This window comes from Myotis daubentonii, chromosome 8 (assembly GCF_963259705.1).
Source record: "Myotis daubentonii chromosome 8, mMyoDau2.1, whole genome shotgun sequence".
In the NCBI taxonomy this organism is placed as follows: Eukaryota; Metazoa; Chordata; class Mammalia; order Chiroptera; family Vespertilionidae; genus Myotis; species Myotis daubentonii.
In genome coordinates, this window is record NC_081847.1 from 16,227,636 (window position 1) to 16,242,062 (window position 14,427).

A 14,427-nucleotide genomic window follows, 5' to 3' on the forward strand; every position below is an offset into this window, starting at 1 on the left:
GGATACTGAAATAGTACATCCAATGTGCTTTGAGCAATTATATTAAAAACAAAACAAATACAGGTATTATCAGTTGTCTTAAATTTAAAATGCAGCTTGCAGTAAGTAGTTGATACTATTAGTAAACAATTGAATAACATGATTTATCTTTTTGAAGAAAATAATGAAGTATTAGAGTCTTTTAGTCTTTAGTTTTCTTAAAAGGGGTGTAGCATTTATAACCCTGTTCATAACAAAACACTTTTCATTTTAGATGTGAACAGATCAGACTGCTAAAACGCTAATGGAAAGGGAACCAAAACAGATTAGAATTAGGAAGGCAAAGAAGGAAGCCTTACTATGACAGAGCTTAATTCGTCTTAGCACTAACTGAGGCAGCACACCAGCATGAAATGATAAATTTTAAAACTGTCCTTTTAAAAATTATACTATAGCTGTTAATATAATTATCCTACAGCTGTTAATATAATTATTCATAACATGCCTAGTTGTCTTGTCATGTAGAGACCACCTGACTGAGAAGCACACAACTTATCAATGAAAAAACACATGTCAAACATCCCTTGTTATTAAACCATGTCACATTCTTCCTAGTCCATGGTACTTATTAGACTGCAGATCCCATAATCCTCTTCTGAGTCCCTTCTGCGTTTAATTCAGTTCAGTCTTAAGTAGTTAAAGAAACTGTTTTCAGTGGCAACTAATAACTACTGACCTACAGTGACACTGCCCTACAATAGGCTTGTCAGCCCTGAAAAAGTTGTACCAAAGAAGCTGATTAGGACTTCAAGAGGTTTGCAGCAAGAATCAATGGTTGGTCTGTACTGTGCTGCATTACCAGCTCAGAAATGATAAAAGTGGAACACCATTAGTTATGCCTCATTAAGCTGCACAACCCTTCTAAAAAGAAATTTGTTTAGCCTTACCAAAACCTAATACAATTTTAAGCTCTCTGAGTTGCATTTTCCAGGGCACCTCAAAAGCTTCAATAAAATAAAGTCCAAGGACCAAGAAAAGTAGGAAAGTATATAAACATGAGCCTTTTACTTCAATGTGTTAACCATCTATTTTCCTAAAGAACAGGCACAAGAGAAACTGTTTAGGGGAAGAAAGTATATTTCAAAACAGAAACCTCACATGTTGAAGCGAAAAAATATTTAAAAGTGATGTTTGCTTTACTATTACCTGTCAAATCTTTGCTGCTGGAAAAGGGGAGGAGGTCCTCGCCAGGAATCCTGGGGCCTCATATCTGAAAAATAAACAGGGAAGAGTTAAACAGTTTTTTGTGTTTTTGTTTTTTTTAAAAATAAGTAATCACTATTTAGCTACTCACATATTTTATAATTAACTCTTGCGAAAATCTGAGACAATATAAACTAAGTAAACTAGCATATTTACACAGACTGGAAATGTAAAAAGATATTAAACAGGGTCAGTAAATTCATTTTGTTATTTTTCCTTCAGTAACAAAACGCAGTTTTACTAACTTTGGTCATTAAATTCACACATTGCTCTCTCTTGCTATGTATGTGTGTATAAAGATATACATGTATGTTTTACATTTATATTTTAAATGCTATGGTAAAGGAATGGATTAGGTTTTCCCCCACAAATACAAATTTAATGTATAGTAACTTTACTAGAAATCCTGAAATTTGCCTTGTAAATGTGTAAACTGAAAAGGAACCCTGACTTACCTAGCTATCATAACATAGAGCGGAGAGCACACAATCTCTCTAGCATGGGCCAGAAATACTCGTTAATAAAGGGACCACCCACTTTTCCATTGTTTTCTGACAGTCAAACCTCTTTCCCTAACACCAATCTGAACTAGCAACATCTAGCTATAAGAAACAATTAAATGGCTACTCTCCTCAATATAAGTGGGATTAAAGGAACACTCCGTAACACTGGTCAGCAGGAGAGGTTAGTAGCTCAGTAGGTTGGTATCAACCAACCGCCACTCTGGTCTCCAGTCTTGCAGTCACCTCGGCACCCTTCAGCAGGGTCTGTGTGTGACCTAATTAAAACAGCTGGTTCCAGGAGTTGTCTAATGAGTTCACTTGTAAGGACAGTAACCTCCTCCAGACTCTTGAGACCCAAGGGCAACAAGGCTTACCGTAATGTATTCAGGCTCACAGTTTAATGGAAACACAAACTAGAAACATGCTTTTCAAAATTACTTTCTTGAAGGAAAGAAGAAATGAAATCTTATCTTTCTTTAGATTTAGAACCGCCACCCCAAATGCAATCTGGGTTTACTTAAAACAAAAACAGAAAGAAAGAAAAGTGAAATTGTGTTTTAAAAAGCCCCTGCAAAGGAGAATATGGAACGAAGTAAAGTACCTGGCTGCTCACAGTAATTCCAGTGTGAGACAACTGGCTATTTCTGCCCCGGGCTTCCTCCTACCTCAGCTCCCTGACAATGCTAGCCTGAAACAAGTGTCCTAAATGGACAAGCTACACCTGGGGGAGCAGCCGTGACAAGCAGCATCTGCAGCTCCATAACCTGCTGGCCCTAGGTCCACGGAGCCAAACCCACCATATGTCTCTCTTGGAAAGGAACGGAAAAGCCTACATCATCATTATTTCCAAGAAGAATCCTATTCTAACTGAAAGAGAGGTGGCATCTCCAGTTAATTTGAATTAAGTCCCTTTTGAATGTCTTAAAAACCAAACTAGTAGCAGTCAAACTGAGAAGCAATGCTGAGGAGGTTTCACAGTGGTCACTTTATATTCAAAACCTGAATGGGAACTCAGGAAGTTAATCACCACAGAACCCACACAAAACAGGGCAAGAAGGATCACTAGTCTAGGTCCAGAATAACTTCCAAGTCACTACTACAGACTGTACACTATGAGTAAATCATAATTAGAGAAGGTAAAACCTAGAAGACAACCATTATCTATGTGGTTTATTTCTAAGGAAAAACTCAAAACATATTTACCTTAACACATTATACACTTTTCAATGAGTTAACTATGTATGAGAAAGCAATTTATTGAAAATAAAATCAACATTTGGGCTATTTTTTCTGATAATTACTTTGTTAAACTTGAAGTCCTTTGGTCTATTCAAAATTGTACAAAAATTAGGTTAGTGAAAATTAGGAAGTATTTTTAGTGTGTTACATATATAAAATTAGCTGAAATAACAAAAGTCAAGAAGTACAGTGAATTTCATTCAGATTCCCGTCTAATGCTGTACTTCACATGTGCCAGAATCACTGTGGTTAGTGTGAAAACATGCCCCCTTTACCATTAAGACTTAATTCCTTGACTCTGGTTCCAGGGTGTTTCTTTATAAATGGTATTGCTAAAGAATACCATTCTGGTATTGTTGAGTGGTTAAATTGAGGTGATTAACATAATCTCTATGGTACTTACAGAAACTCCCATACAGGATCTCAATCACAAAAATTTAAAACTGAATGAAGATTAAAAAAAGCTTGTATATTTTTTCCTAGGAACAGTAGAAGTAGAGGGAATGTTACCACCATCAGAAAGACATAGTCATTAGATTCAAATATGCTACATGTTAGGTTAAGCACGCCAATATTTATAAGCGGAAGTGGAATATAAAGTTCATTAAGTATAAATGCTTTTTTTTTTTGAAAGGGGAAACCTTTTTTTTTTTAAAAAAAAATATTTTTATTGATTTCAGAGAGGACAGGAGAGAGATCAATGATGAGAGAGAATCCCTGATTGGCTGCCTCCTGCATACCCCACAAGGAGGATTGAGCCCACAACCTGGGCATGTGCCTTGACCGGGAATTGAACCATGAACTCCTGGTTCATAGGTCGATGCTCAACCGCTGAGCCATGCCAACCGGGTAAAAGAAGAAGCCTTTCAATAGTTTACCTATCTATCTATATAAAAGCCTTAAATGACCGTTACGACCGAACAACTGGTTGACCAGTCACTGTGACGCATACTGACCACCAGGGGACAGACGCTCAATGCAGGAACTGCCTCCTGGTGGTCAGTGAGCTCCCACAGCCAACCTCCTGCGGCCCCTCCCTCCCAGCTAGCCAATCTACTGTGGCCCTCCCCCCAATCCCCCCAGCTAACCTCCCATGGCCCCTTGCCGGCCAACCTCCTCGCGTCCCCCCTTCCCTCCCCCCCCCCCCCCCCACCAGCCAGCCCTCCAATAGGCCTCATTTGCTGGCCAGGCCAAGGGGACCCCACCCGTGCAATTCATGCACCAGGCCTCTAGTACACCTATAAGTGCCCAGAAATATGGCACAAATTCTCAGTCCATCACTTCTACCAGGTATGCCAGGTACTTCCCCCTCTATTTTGCTTTTATTATTTCTCACTTCCAGAACAATTTTGTTTTTCATATAAATAGATTCAGTACATGCAAGAAATATAGTTCTTTATTAAAACCTAAATATATTTTACAAGACTTTAAAAACTGTGTCACAGAATTATTAAAACATCTCTTGCTTCCAGTCCAAAAAATTAAAAAGAATCAAAGACAAACTTCAAGGCTACCTTTAAACAAATCTCCTCATGTGGTCCTGAGCAAAACATATACAACCCTTAAGTATTTATGAAGAAGAAACATTTCCTAGTCCGTAAGTAGTAAGTACAAGGTAAAAAAATTACTATCATTCATTTGCATAGCTCTATGAGAAAGATCCATTTGAGAGGGAGAGAAAAAAATTCTGAGATAGTGAATTGCACTTCAGAAATGTATAGGCGATAGAAGAAAAATGACAGTTAATTTTTCCTTTGGTCTTCAAAAACGTATCCCTTTTCTAGAGCTTCTAAGACCACACAAACCAAGACTTTGTCAATAACTCAAGTGGCAATTTACCTAATCAGCATGGCAATCGCAGAAAAATTCCATATTTACTGATTGCCCTAATCAAAAATCACATTTCAAATGGGGCTAATTGACAAGTTTACAGTCTGAAATTAAGAGAAGTGATATATTAGGTTCTTCGGGTTGTAGAAACAAAAATGCTCTATTCATACTTATTGAGTGCTCAGGGTTGCACTTCACTCCAAGAAATGATCAAAAACCGGACAATTACTCATCAGCCAAAAACTACACATCAAACACCAATCAAAGACCAATAGTAAAAAACACCTCCAGCAAACACTTGACAGAGTTGGCAGTACGACCAAATGGCCCTTCTTGTGTGTAATTAAAGAAAATACGACCAGCTTGCTTGGCTCAGGGGTTGAGAGTCAACCTATGAACCAGGAGGTCATGGTTCAATTCCCAGTCAGGGCACATGACCGGATGGTGGGGCTTGATCTCCAATAGGGAGCCTGTAGGAGGCAGCCAATCAATGACTCTCTAATCATTGATGTTTCTAATCTCTCTCTCCTCCCTTCCTCTCTGAAATCAATAAAAATATATATATTTAAAAGACAGCTATACTAAAAACATTTTACAAGACTGATAAAATGGTTTAAATGTTAATTTCACTAAAATTCTTTCTGACCAAATTTTAAAGTTCAAAATTATATAAAAAGAAATCAGACTTAATATTTTCATAGTACTTATTATATACCAGGTACTGCTTCAAGTGCTTAATAATGTAAACACAGTTATTGTGAATATTCTGTGAGATGGGTATTTTCTGCATCATTTAAGAAATGAGGCATGTACCTTGGATGCGGGAACATCCCCAGTAGAGAGTATGCAGGAGGCAGCTGATGGATGTTTCTCTCTCATCAATGTTTCTAACTCTCTATCCCTCTCCCTTCCTCTCTGTAAAAAAATCAATAAAATATATTAAAAAAAAAAAAAAGAAAAAGAAATGAGGAAACAGGATTACAGACAAAAACCTGCTTAAGATCACAGGCTATTAAGAGACAGAGTGAAAGCTACAGGATAAGTTCTCTTAAACACTCCCACTACACTATGCTACTCCAAGTTTCACACCCACTTGCTGGCTGAGATGCTTCTTCATGTTATTTTATTTCAGAAGGACCAAAGAAGAACCACCTCCTCAATCAGGAGGCTCAGAGGCTTAGGGGTTTTCAAGAAGACAGAATTAGGGATTTTAAAATTTTCAACGTTTTGAAAGTTTAAAATTAACATTATTACACACTAGAGGCCCAGTGCACAAAATTTGTGCACAGGTAGGGTCCCTATGAGCTGCCAGCCAGGGCCTCCCTTCCCTGGCTGCCAGCTGTGGACGTCCTTTGTTCCACGCTGTCCCTGGTGGTCAGCGCACATCATTGCGAGTGATTGAACTCCCAGTCAGTTGAACTACCGAGGGGACATTTTGCATATTAGGCTTTTATATATATAAATATCTAATGAAGACAGGAAGGGAAAATAAGTATACTTAACACATGTTTAACTACACTTTGGTAGTAAGCACCTTGACAAACAGGGATTCATAGGGAGAAAAAAAAAAGATCTTGGTTAAAATATTTGAAATCACTGCTCTTTTTAAAATGGTAACACTACCCTAGAAGATTGAGTATTCAACAAATCATAAATATAAGGGATCAGATAAAAATTAAAATAAGATAATGACAGAGAGGTATGGATGAAGAGATAGATGGACTGAAGGACAGATAGTTCTGTCTGCATAAATATGAAATCTAGAGGTCACAATAGACCATGAAAAAATATGCCAGAAAAGTCTTAAAGACAGTAAAGAAAACAAAAGTCAAATCATATGCTGAACTATGTATAAAGAGTATGGGGGGAGAAGGAGGGGAAGTCACAGAACATGGAATTTCCTTTCTTGAAAGCAGTCATTTTTCTGGGCATACCATTCAACTGTGACCATTTACTATCCAGCAATGACCATTCCAGATTAGGCCAATTATTTATCCAACACATCTCCTACAAAGGTTATCAGGGAATAATCTGTGTTATGTATTACATCCTTACCTTCTAGAAAGTTCAATCTCAAAACCCCAAGTTTTTCTAGGTTCTCTTATAAACGAGGACAATTAAAATTCATTGCTCTATCTAAATCTTTCTTGAACTACTTTTTAAAATATATTTTTATTGATTTCAGAGAGGACAGGAGAGAGATCAATGATGAGGGAGAATCCCTGATTGGCTGCCTCCTGCATGCCCCACAAGGAGGATCGAGCCCGCAACCTGGGCATGTGACTTGACCGGGAATTGAACCATGACCTCCTGGTTCATAGGTTGATGCTCAACTACTGAGCAACACTGGCCAGACATCTTTCTTGAACTTTTATATTTCTGGTTTATATGCAGATAATTCCCAATTTTCTCCCCACTCATCTTCACTCTTGAGCAAGTAATGGACACAAATTTAACTTCTAGCAGATGACTTTAACCTCTACAAAAATCAGATTCATCATATTTTTTTGTATTTCTTCATCCTCCTGGGTTTCCAAATTCTGTTAAAGGCCTCATTAGTCACTCAGCTATCCACAGTGCACACATGAGCGTCATTTGAAACTTCTCTCTCCCTCACTTATCACATTCAATTATCCAACCCTTCAGATTCCTTCTCCACTCTGAATCCACTTGGCCACAGACAACTTCTGACCTTCATTAATTATCTCTCCCTAATCAGAACCACCATCAAGTATCTTCCATAACCAATAGAACTGTGGTTCTAGAAAGGAGGTTTAACTGCACTCTTCTGCTTAAAATGATACTTTTTTTAAAAAATATATTTTATTGATTTTTTACAGAGAGGAAGGGAGAGAGATAGAGAGTTAGAAACATCCATGAGAGAGAAACATCGATCAGCCGCCTCCTGCACATCTCCCACTGGGGATATGCCCGCAGCCCAGGTACATGCCCTTGACCGGAATCGAACCTGGGACCCTTCAGTCCGCAGGCCGACGCTCTATCCACTGAGCCAAACCGGTTTCGGCTTAAAATGATACTTTAAATGCTCCTACAAATACAGAGAAAAACTTGCACACAAATTAATAAGAACATGCGATTTATGAAAGAAAAACTGATAAGTAAAAATGTGATCAAAGCAGCAATTTAAAAAAAAATCATGCTTTAAAATGAAGATATTCTTCCTTGCTTATCAAATTAGCAAGAACTATTAAAAAATGGTAACACCTGATATTGGTGGCAGTTAGGATATTAGAAATTGTCATCTATTGCTACAGGAAATATAAATGGGTATGCTCTTATCTGGAGATTAATGTGGTGATATTAACCAAAAGTTCAGAAATTCAACATAACTTTTCATCCAGCAATACTATTTGTATAGTTTACATTTAAGTAAAAAAAAACCCACAAAAAAACGTTAAAAATATTATTAGAAGCATATATGTTTAAAATTTAAGCAATATACTCCTAGATAACCCATCCTATCCAATAAAAGAGAAACATGGTAATTAGCCGTACCTCCGCTACCCTTCCCATTGGCTAATCAGGGCAATATGCAAATTAACTGCCAGCCAAGATGGTGGCCGGCAGCCAGGCAGCTGGAAGCGAACATGAGGCTTGCTTGCTTCAGTGACGGAGGACTCCAACGTTCCCCGCCTGCCGCTGCTTGCAGTTTGAAACATTGTTACAAATATAGAAGGTAAACGAAACTCCAGAAACCTGCTTTCAGCCAGCCGGGATCTCAGAGCTGGAGTTGAAACAGTGTTTCGATTATAGAACCCAAACAAACCAGATACCTGCTTTCAGCAGCTGGGGCCAAGCCTCAAAGCTAAAGCTGGCCCAGAATAATAATAATAAAAAAAGGAGCGGTTGGGAGCTTCAGTCACCCGCCAGCCTGAAAACAGCCCTCAGCCCCTCACCCAGACTGGCCAGGCACCCCAGTGGGGACCCCCACCCTGAAGGGTGTGTGACCAGCTGCAAACAGCCATCAGCCCCTCACCCAGGCTGGTCAGGCACCCAAGCAGGACCCCCAACCCTGATCCAGGACACCCTTCAGGGCAAACCAGCCGGCCCCCATCTGTGCACCAGGCCTCTATCCTATATAGTAAAAGGGTAATATGCCTCCCAGCACCGGGATCAGCGGAGCCACGAGGCCTCCCGGCACCGGGATCAGCGTGACAGGGGGCAGCACCCAAAACCCCTGATCGCCCTGTGGCTCTGTGTGTGACAGGGGGCGGGGCCACAACCTCCCTATCCGCCCTGCTCTGTTCGTGACAGGGGAAGGCACCCCAACCCCCTGATCGCCCTGCGGCTGTGTGTGTGACAGGGTGCGGCACCTCAACCCCCTGATCGGCCCTGCTCTGTGTGTGACAGGGTGCGGGGCCCCAACCACCCCCCTCACGGGCCCTGCTCTGTGTGTGAGAGGGTAGAGCCATAACCTCCCCATCGGCCCTACCCTGAATGTGACAGTGGCGGCGCTCCAAACCCCTGATCGGCCCTGCTCTGTGGGTGATAGAGGGGGGCGCCCCAACCCCCGCTCCCCCGGGCCCTGCTCTGTGTGTGACGGGGTAGAGCCATAACCTCCCCATCGGCCCTGCCCTGAGTATGACAGGGTGCAGGGCACCAACCCCGATCCACCCGGCTGTGTGTGTGACAGGGGGCAGTGCCCCAACTCCCCTATCGGCCCTACTCTGTGACAGGGGGGAGTTCCTCAACCCCCTGATCGGCCCTGCTCTGTGCGTGACAGGGTGGTGCCGCAACCTCCCCATTGACCATGCCTTGAGTGTGACAGGGAGCGGTGCCCCACCCCCCAATCGGCCCTACCCTGAGCGTGACTGAGGGTGGCATCGCAACCTCCCGATCCGCCCTGCTCTGTGCATGACAGGGGGTGGTGCCCCAACTCCCCAATCGGCCCTGCTCTGAGCCCGACCAGGGGCTGCACCTAGGGATTGGGCCTGCCCTCTGCCACCCGGGAGCAGGCCTAAGCCAGCAGGTCGTTATCTCCTGAGGGGTCCCAGACTGCGAGAGGGCACAGGCCAGGCTGAGGGACCCCTCCTCCCCCCCAAGTGCACAAATTTTTGTGCACCGGGCCTCGAGTCCTATATAATAAAAGGGTAATATGCAAATTGACCGAATGGCGGAACAACCGGTTGCTATGACACGCGCTGACCACCAGGGTGCAGATGCTCAACACAGGAGCTGCCCCCAGCCCCCAGCCGGCCAACCTCTCAGTCCTTCCCCCAGCAGCAGGCTCCAATTGCCCGATGGGGAATGGAAAATGGGGAACTAGAGCTGGGTGATGGCAGGGGACGTGGCCAGCAAGCGGGCGGGAACGGCTAACCTCTTGGTCTCACCCCCTGGCTGGAAGGCTCTGATCACCCGATGGCGAAAGAGGAACCGGGGGTGGGTGGTGGTGGACACGGGTGGCACCAGGCTAAGGGCCCCACCCCGCCAGTCGGGAATGGCCAACATCTCAGTCCCTCCCCCACAGCCGGCAGGCTCCAATACCCTGATGGCGAACGGGGAACAGGGGGTGGATGGTGGTGGGGGGCGGGGCTGGCTGCTGGCCGCCAGGGAAGATGGCCCTGATCGCAGGCCAGGCCTAGGGACTGTACCTGTGCAGAAATTTCATGTGCCAGGCCTCTAGTGTGTATATAATTCTGAAAGTGGAAATCAGGAATATTATGAACTGAATGACAAGAATATATGACACAAAATAAAAGGAATATGTATGACATGAAGCTAAAGTGAAATTCATAGCACTCAAGTGCATATATATTAGATATGAAAGACTGCAAATAAATTACATTAAGTTTCCATCTCCAAAAATCAGAAAAAGAATAGCAATTTAATTTCAAAGAAACTAGAAGTGAATAAGGAAGACAAAAGCAGAAATAAATAGAAAACCAACATACAATCGGGGGGGGGGGGGGGGAGGGGGAGGGAATGCCCACAAAGCTAAAAGTTAGTTCAATGAAAAAAAAAACACACAAAAAACGAAACCAACAATGTTAAATAGGCCCTCACACCACTATTCAAGAAGAAAAAAGGAACAGTACACATTACTAATACCAGGAATTGATTTTAAAGTCTATAGTCATTAAAAAGATATTAAGACTATAGCATGAGACAACAGAGGCAAGAAAATACAATGAGATAAAGACAGCCTCTTAAACGGTGGTGGAAATACTGGACAGACAGATGAAAAAAAACCAAAAAAAAAAAAAAAAACTAGACCATTTCCTTATACCTTATACAAAAATGAACACAAAATGGAGTAAAGACTTAAATATAAGACATGAAACCATAAAACTCCTAGAAGAAAACAAAGGCAGTAAACTTTCTGACATCAGTCTTAGCAATATTTTTTTGGATGTCTCCTCAGGCAAAGGCAACAAAAGCAAAAATAAACAAATGAGATAACATCAAACTAAAACGCTTTTACACAGTGAAGGAAACCATCAACAAAACTAAAAGGAGATCTACTGAATGAGAAATGAAATTTGCAAAAAATGATTTATCCTATAAGGGGTTAATACCCAAAATATATAAAGAACTCATCAATTTTACATCAAAAACCAAACAATAGACATTTCTTCAAAGAAGACATAGACATGGTCAACAGGCACATTAAAAGATGCTCAAATATGTGCTGGGGAATGGGAGCAGCCAGGGAGAGGTCAATGGGGGGAAAAGGAGACATATGTAATACTTTCAACAATAAAGAATTTAAATTAAAAAAATTAAAGATGCTCAAATCACAAATAGTCAGGGAAATGAAAATTAAAACTACAATGAGATATCACCTCACACCTGTCAGAATGAGATATCAAAAAGACAACAAATAGCAAGTGTTGATGAGGATGTGGAGAAAAGGGAATCATTGTGCACTGTTGGTGGGATTGCAAACTAGAATAGTCACTATGGAAAACAGTATGATGATTCTTCAAAATATTAAAAATAGAGCTACTGTATGACCCAGCAATTCCACTTCTGGGTATTTATCTGATTAAAATGAAAATAATTTGAATAGACATACGTACTCTTAAGTTCATTGTAACACTGTTTACAACAGCCAAGTTATAAAAGCAACTTAGGCCTGGCCAGTGTGGCTCAGAGGTTGATGATATCTGGTTAGGTAGCAAGCAGACAACCAGGAATGAAGAAGAAAGGGCTTCATGAAGAAAGTGGTTTTGAAAACGACACACGACTTAAGACTTTCTTGATAAGGCAGCACACAGCCAAGGAGCTCAAAAATAACATTAAATGGGAATACAATTTAAAATTAATGCAAAATTTATGAAGCCTAACATTTAACTATTTTGCCCCTATTCCACTGCAATCCAAATGCCATGTAATTATTTTCATGGTTACCATCTCTGAACCACTTCTGTCCTCAAAACAAGTTATAAGGGGTCAGGAAAAAACCAAAGTGTTCTCAGAACCACGGTATTAAAGGCATATTCCTACCAAAACAATGCCTAACTTCATATTTGGTGGTTCTGAGATACAATTTGTTCAAGAAAGGGACACGGGTTTCTTTCAATTAAGTGGTTGTTAATTACATATCTATTGCATGTGATGTAATTTGCCTCACTACTTGTATTAATAAACAGCAATGTATCCACATATCTTTTTGCATAAGCTCACTCAAAAGAAGATTTATACACGAAAATAAGAAATCCAACTCATACATTCAATTAACTATTTATATACAGTAAAAATATCTTAAGACTACATGAAGTATTCTCTTATAATCCTTCTAAATTGTATGTTTTTTGTATATTTTTAAGACCACTATTTCTGCATGGATACAATGAATCTTTTTTTTTAGCAATGAAGATTTAGCAACCAACCTTTGTGTAATATTCAATTTAGCATGTAAAATAACCAACTAGTAAAAACTTACTTGACATAAGTTTTGGAATCTGGGCTTGTCCTCTCAACAGCGGCCTGTATAAGTTTCCCTGATAATTTACAGGTGGTGGGGCAGCATTGCTGTAAATGCCAGTTCCTGAGCCTCTTGGCATAACATGGCTGTAAAAGAACCCACCCAACCAGAATAAAAAAATTATATCTAGAGATATCCATCACATCACAGCTGACACAAATTAAACAAGCGCTAGTTGCCATCTCTTTAAGATAAGATCTAATTACGATAACACAAATTTAAAAGATTATTAACCAAGTTCAAAATAGTAGCTGATATTAATGTGACAGCAGATGTTCATTTCCCCCACCAAGATTCTTAATGGATAATCATTTAAACATTTATTAATTACTGTAAGCAAAAATTAGTTTATTCTTTTTTTGCATTGTATTTCAATTGTGCTCTATCAGTGTACAGTTGTCTCTTCGTACTTGGGGGATTGGGACTAGGACCACTTGGGGACACCAAAATCCAAGGAGTCCCTTATATAAAATGGTCTAATATCTGTACATAACCTGTATTTCCATATAAGCTATACCAGGATATGCCTATGATCACTTCATTCACATGGACTCAGGTGTAGTACTTAACATGGGGCAAATTCAAAGTTTTGCTTGTGGAATTTTGGAAGCTTAACCCCCACAATATTTTTGATCCCAAGTTGGTTGAATCCATGAATATGAAACCTGTGGATACAGAGGGCCAACAGTATACACTACTCTATATCATGCTTTTTTCTTTTCCAATTTAATATATCAAACATTTCCCTATATCTTTCATAGTGTTCAGAACTGTAACATATATATCTGAACACATATATTCTGTGTATATATATATATATATATATATATATATATATATATCTACAGAATACTTTCCAATGTTCATGTCTCATATTTTACTAAACCATTCCTCTCATTTAGTACTAGCATTACAGATAACAAGGCTCTGGAGGTAATTAGGCATGTAACTTTATGCTCCTCTACAATTATTTTCTCAGGATAAATTCCAAAAATTAGAAACTTGTATCTAAGTTAAGAGCATCTTCAGAACTCAGTACTCTACTTAGAGGTACTACTATGTTGCTTTAGAAAACAGTTGAAATAATGCAAAAAGATATCTTAAGAATATTTTAGCCCAGCCAGCATGGCTCAGTGATTGAGCATCAACCTATGAACCAGGAGGTCATAGCTCAATTCCTGGTCAGGGCACATGCCTGGGTTGCAGGCCCAATCCCCCGTGTGGGACGTACAAAAAGCAGCCGATGAATGATTCCCTCTCATCATTGATGTTTCTATCTCTCGCTCCCCCTCCCTCCCTCTCTGAAATTTATAAAAATCTCTATTTAAAAAAAATAGTATTTTAAATTTGCATTTCTTCTATTATTAGGAATAAAGGCTTCTAAAACAATCAACCACAACAGCTAACATTTCCAGTGTTGAGATCTATTCTAAGCATTTGCTAAACATTAGCTTAATCCTCACTACAACTTTATAAAGTAGGTACAATTATTATTCCCATTTCACATATAGGTAAAGGCATAGACTGGTTCAGTAACTTGTAAAAAAATATTAAGTGGTAGAAAAAGCATTTGAGCCCAGACATTTAGGATCTGAAATCATGCTCTTAACCACTTACTATGCCACATTCACTGTGCCTTACTATTCATTGTATTAAGTACATGCT

At 40.1% G+C, this 14,427-nt stretch overlaps 1 protein-coding gene across 2 annotated transcripts in view; it reads right to left on the minus strand.

Annotated features, from left to right (window-relative positions):
• XRN2 (5'-3' exoribonuclease 2) overlaps positions 1-14,427 on the minus strand; it is a 93,459-nt gene that overhangs the window by 6,642 nt on the left and 72,390 nt on the right. For both annotated transcript variants that reach the window (XM_059705404.1, XM_059705403.1), the window contains 2 exons: positions 12,721-12,848; positions 1,186-1,249 (listed from right to left, as the gene is read on the minus strand). In XM_059705404.1, coding sequence (XP_059561387.1) covers positions 1,186-1,249; positions 12,721-12,848 — 192 coding nt within the window. The remainder of the gene's footprint in view (positions 1-1,185; positions 1,250-12,720; positions 12,849-14,427) is intronic.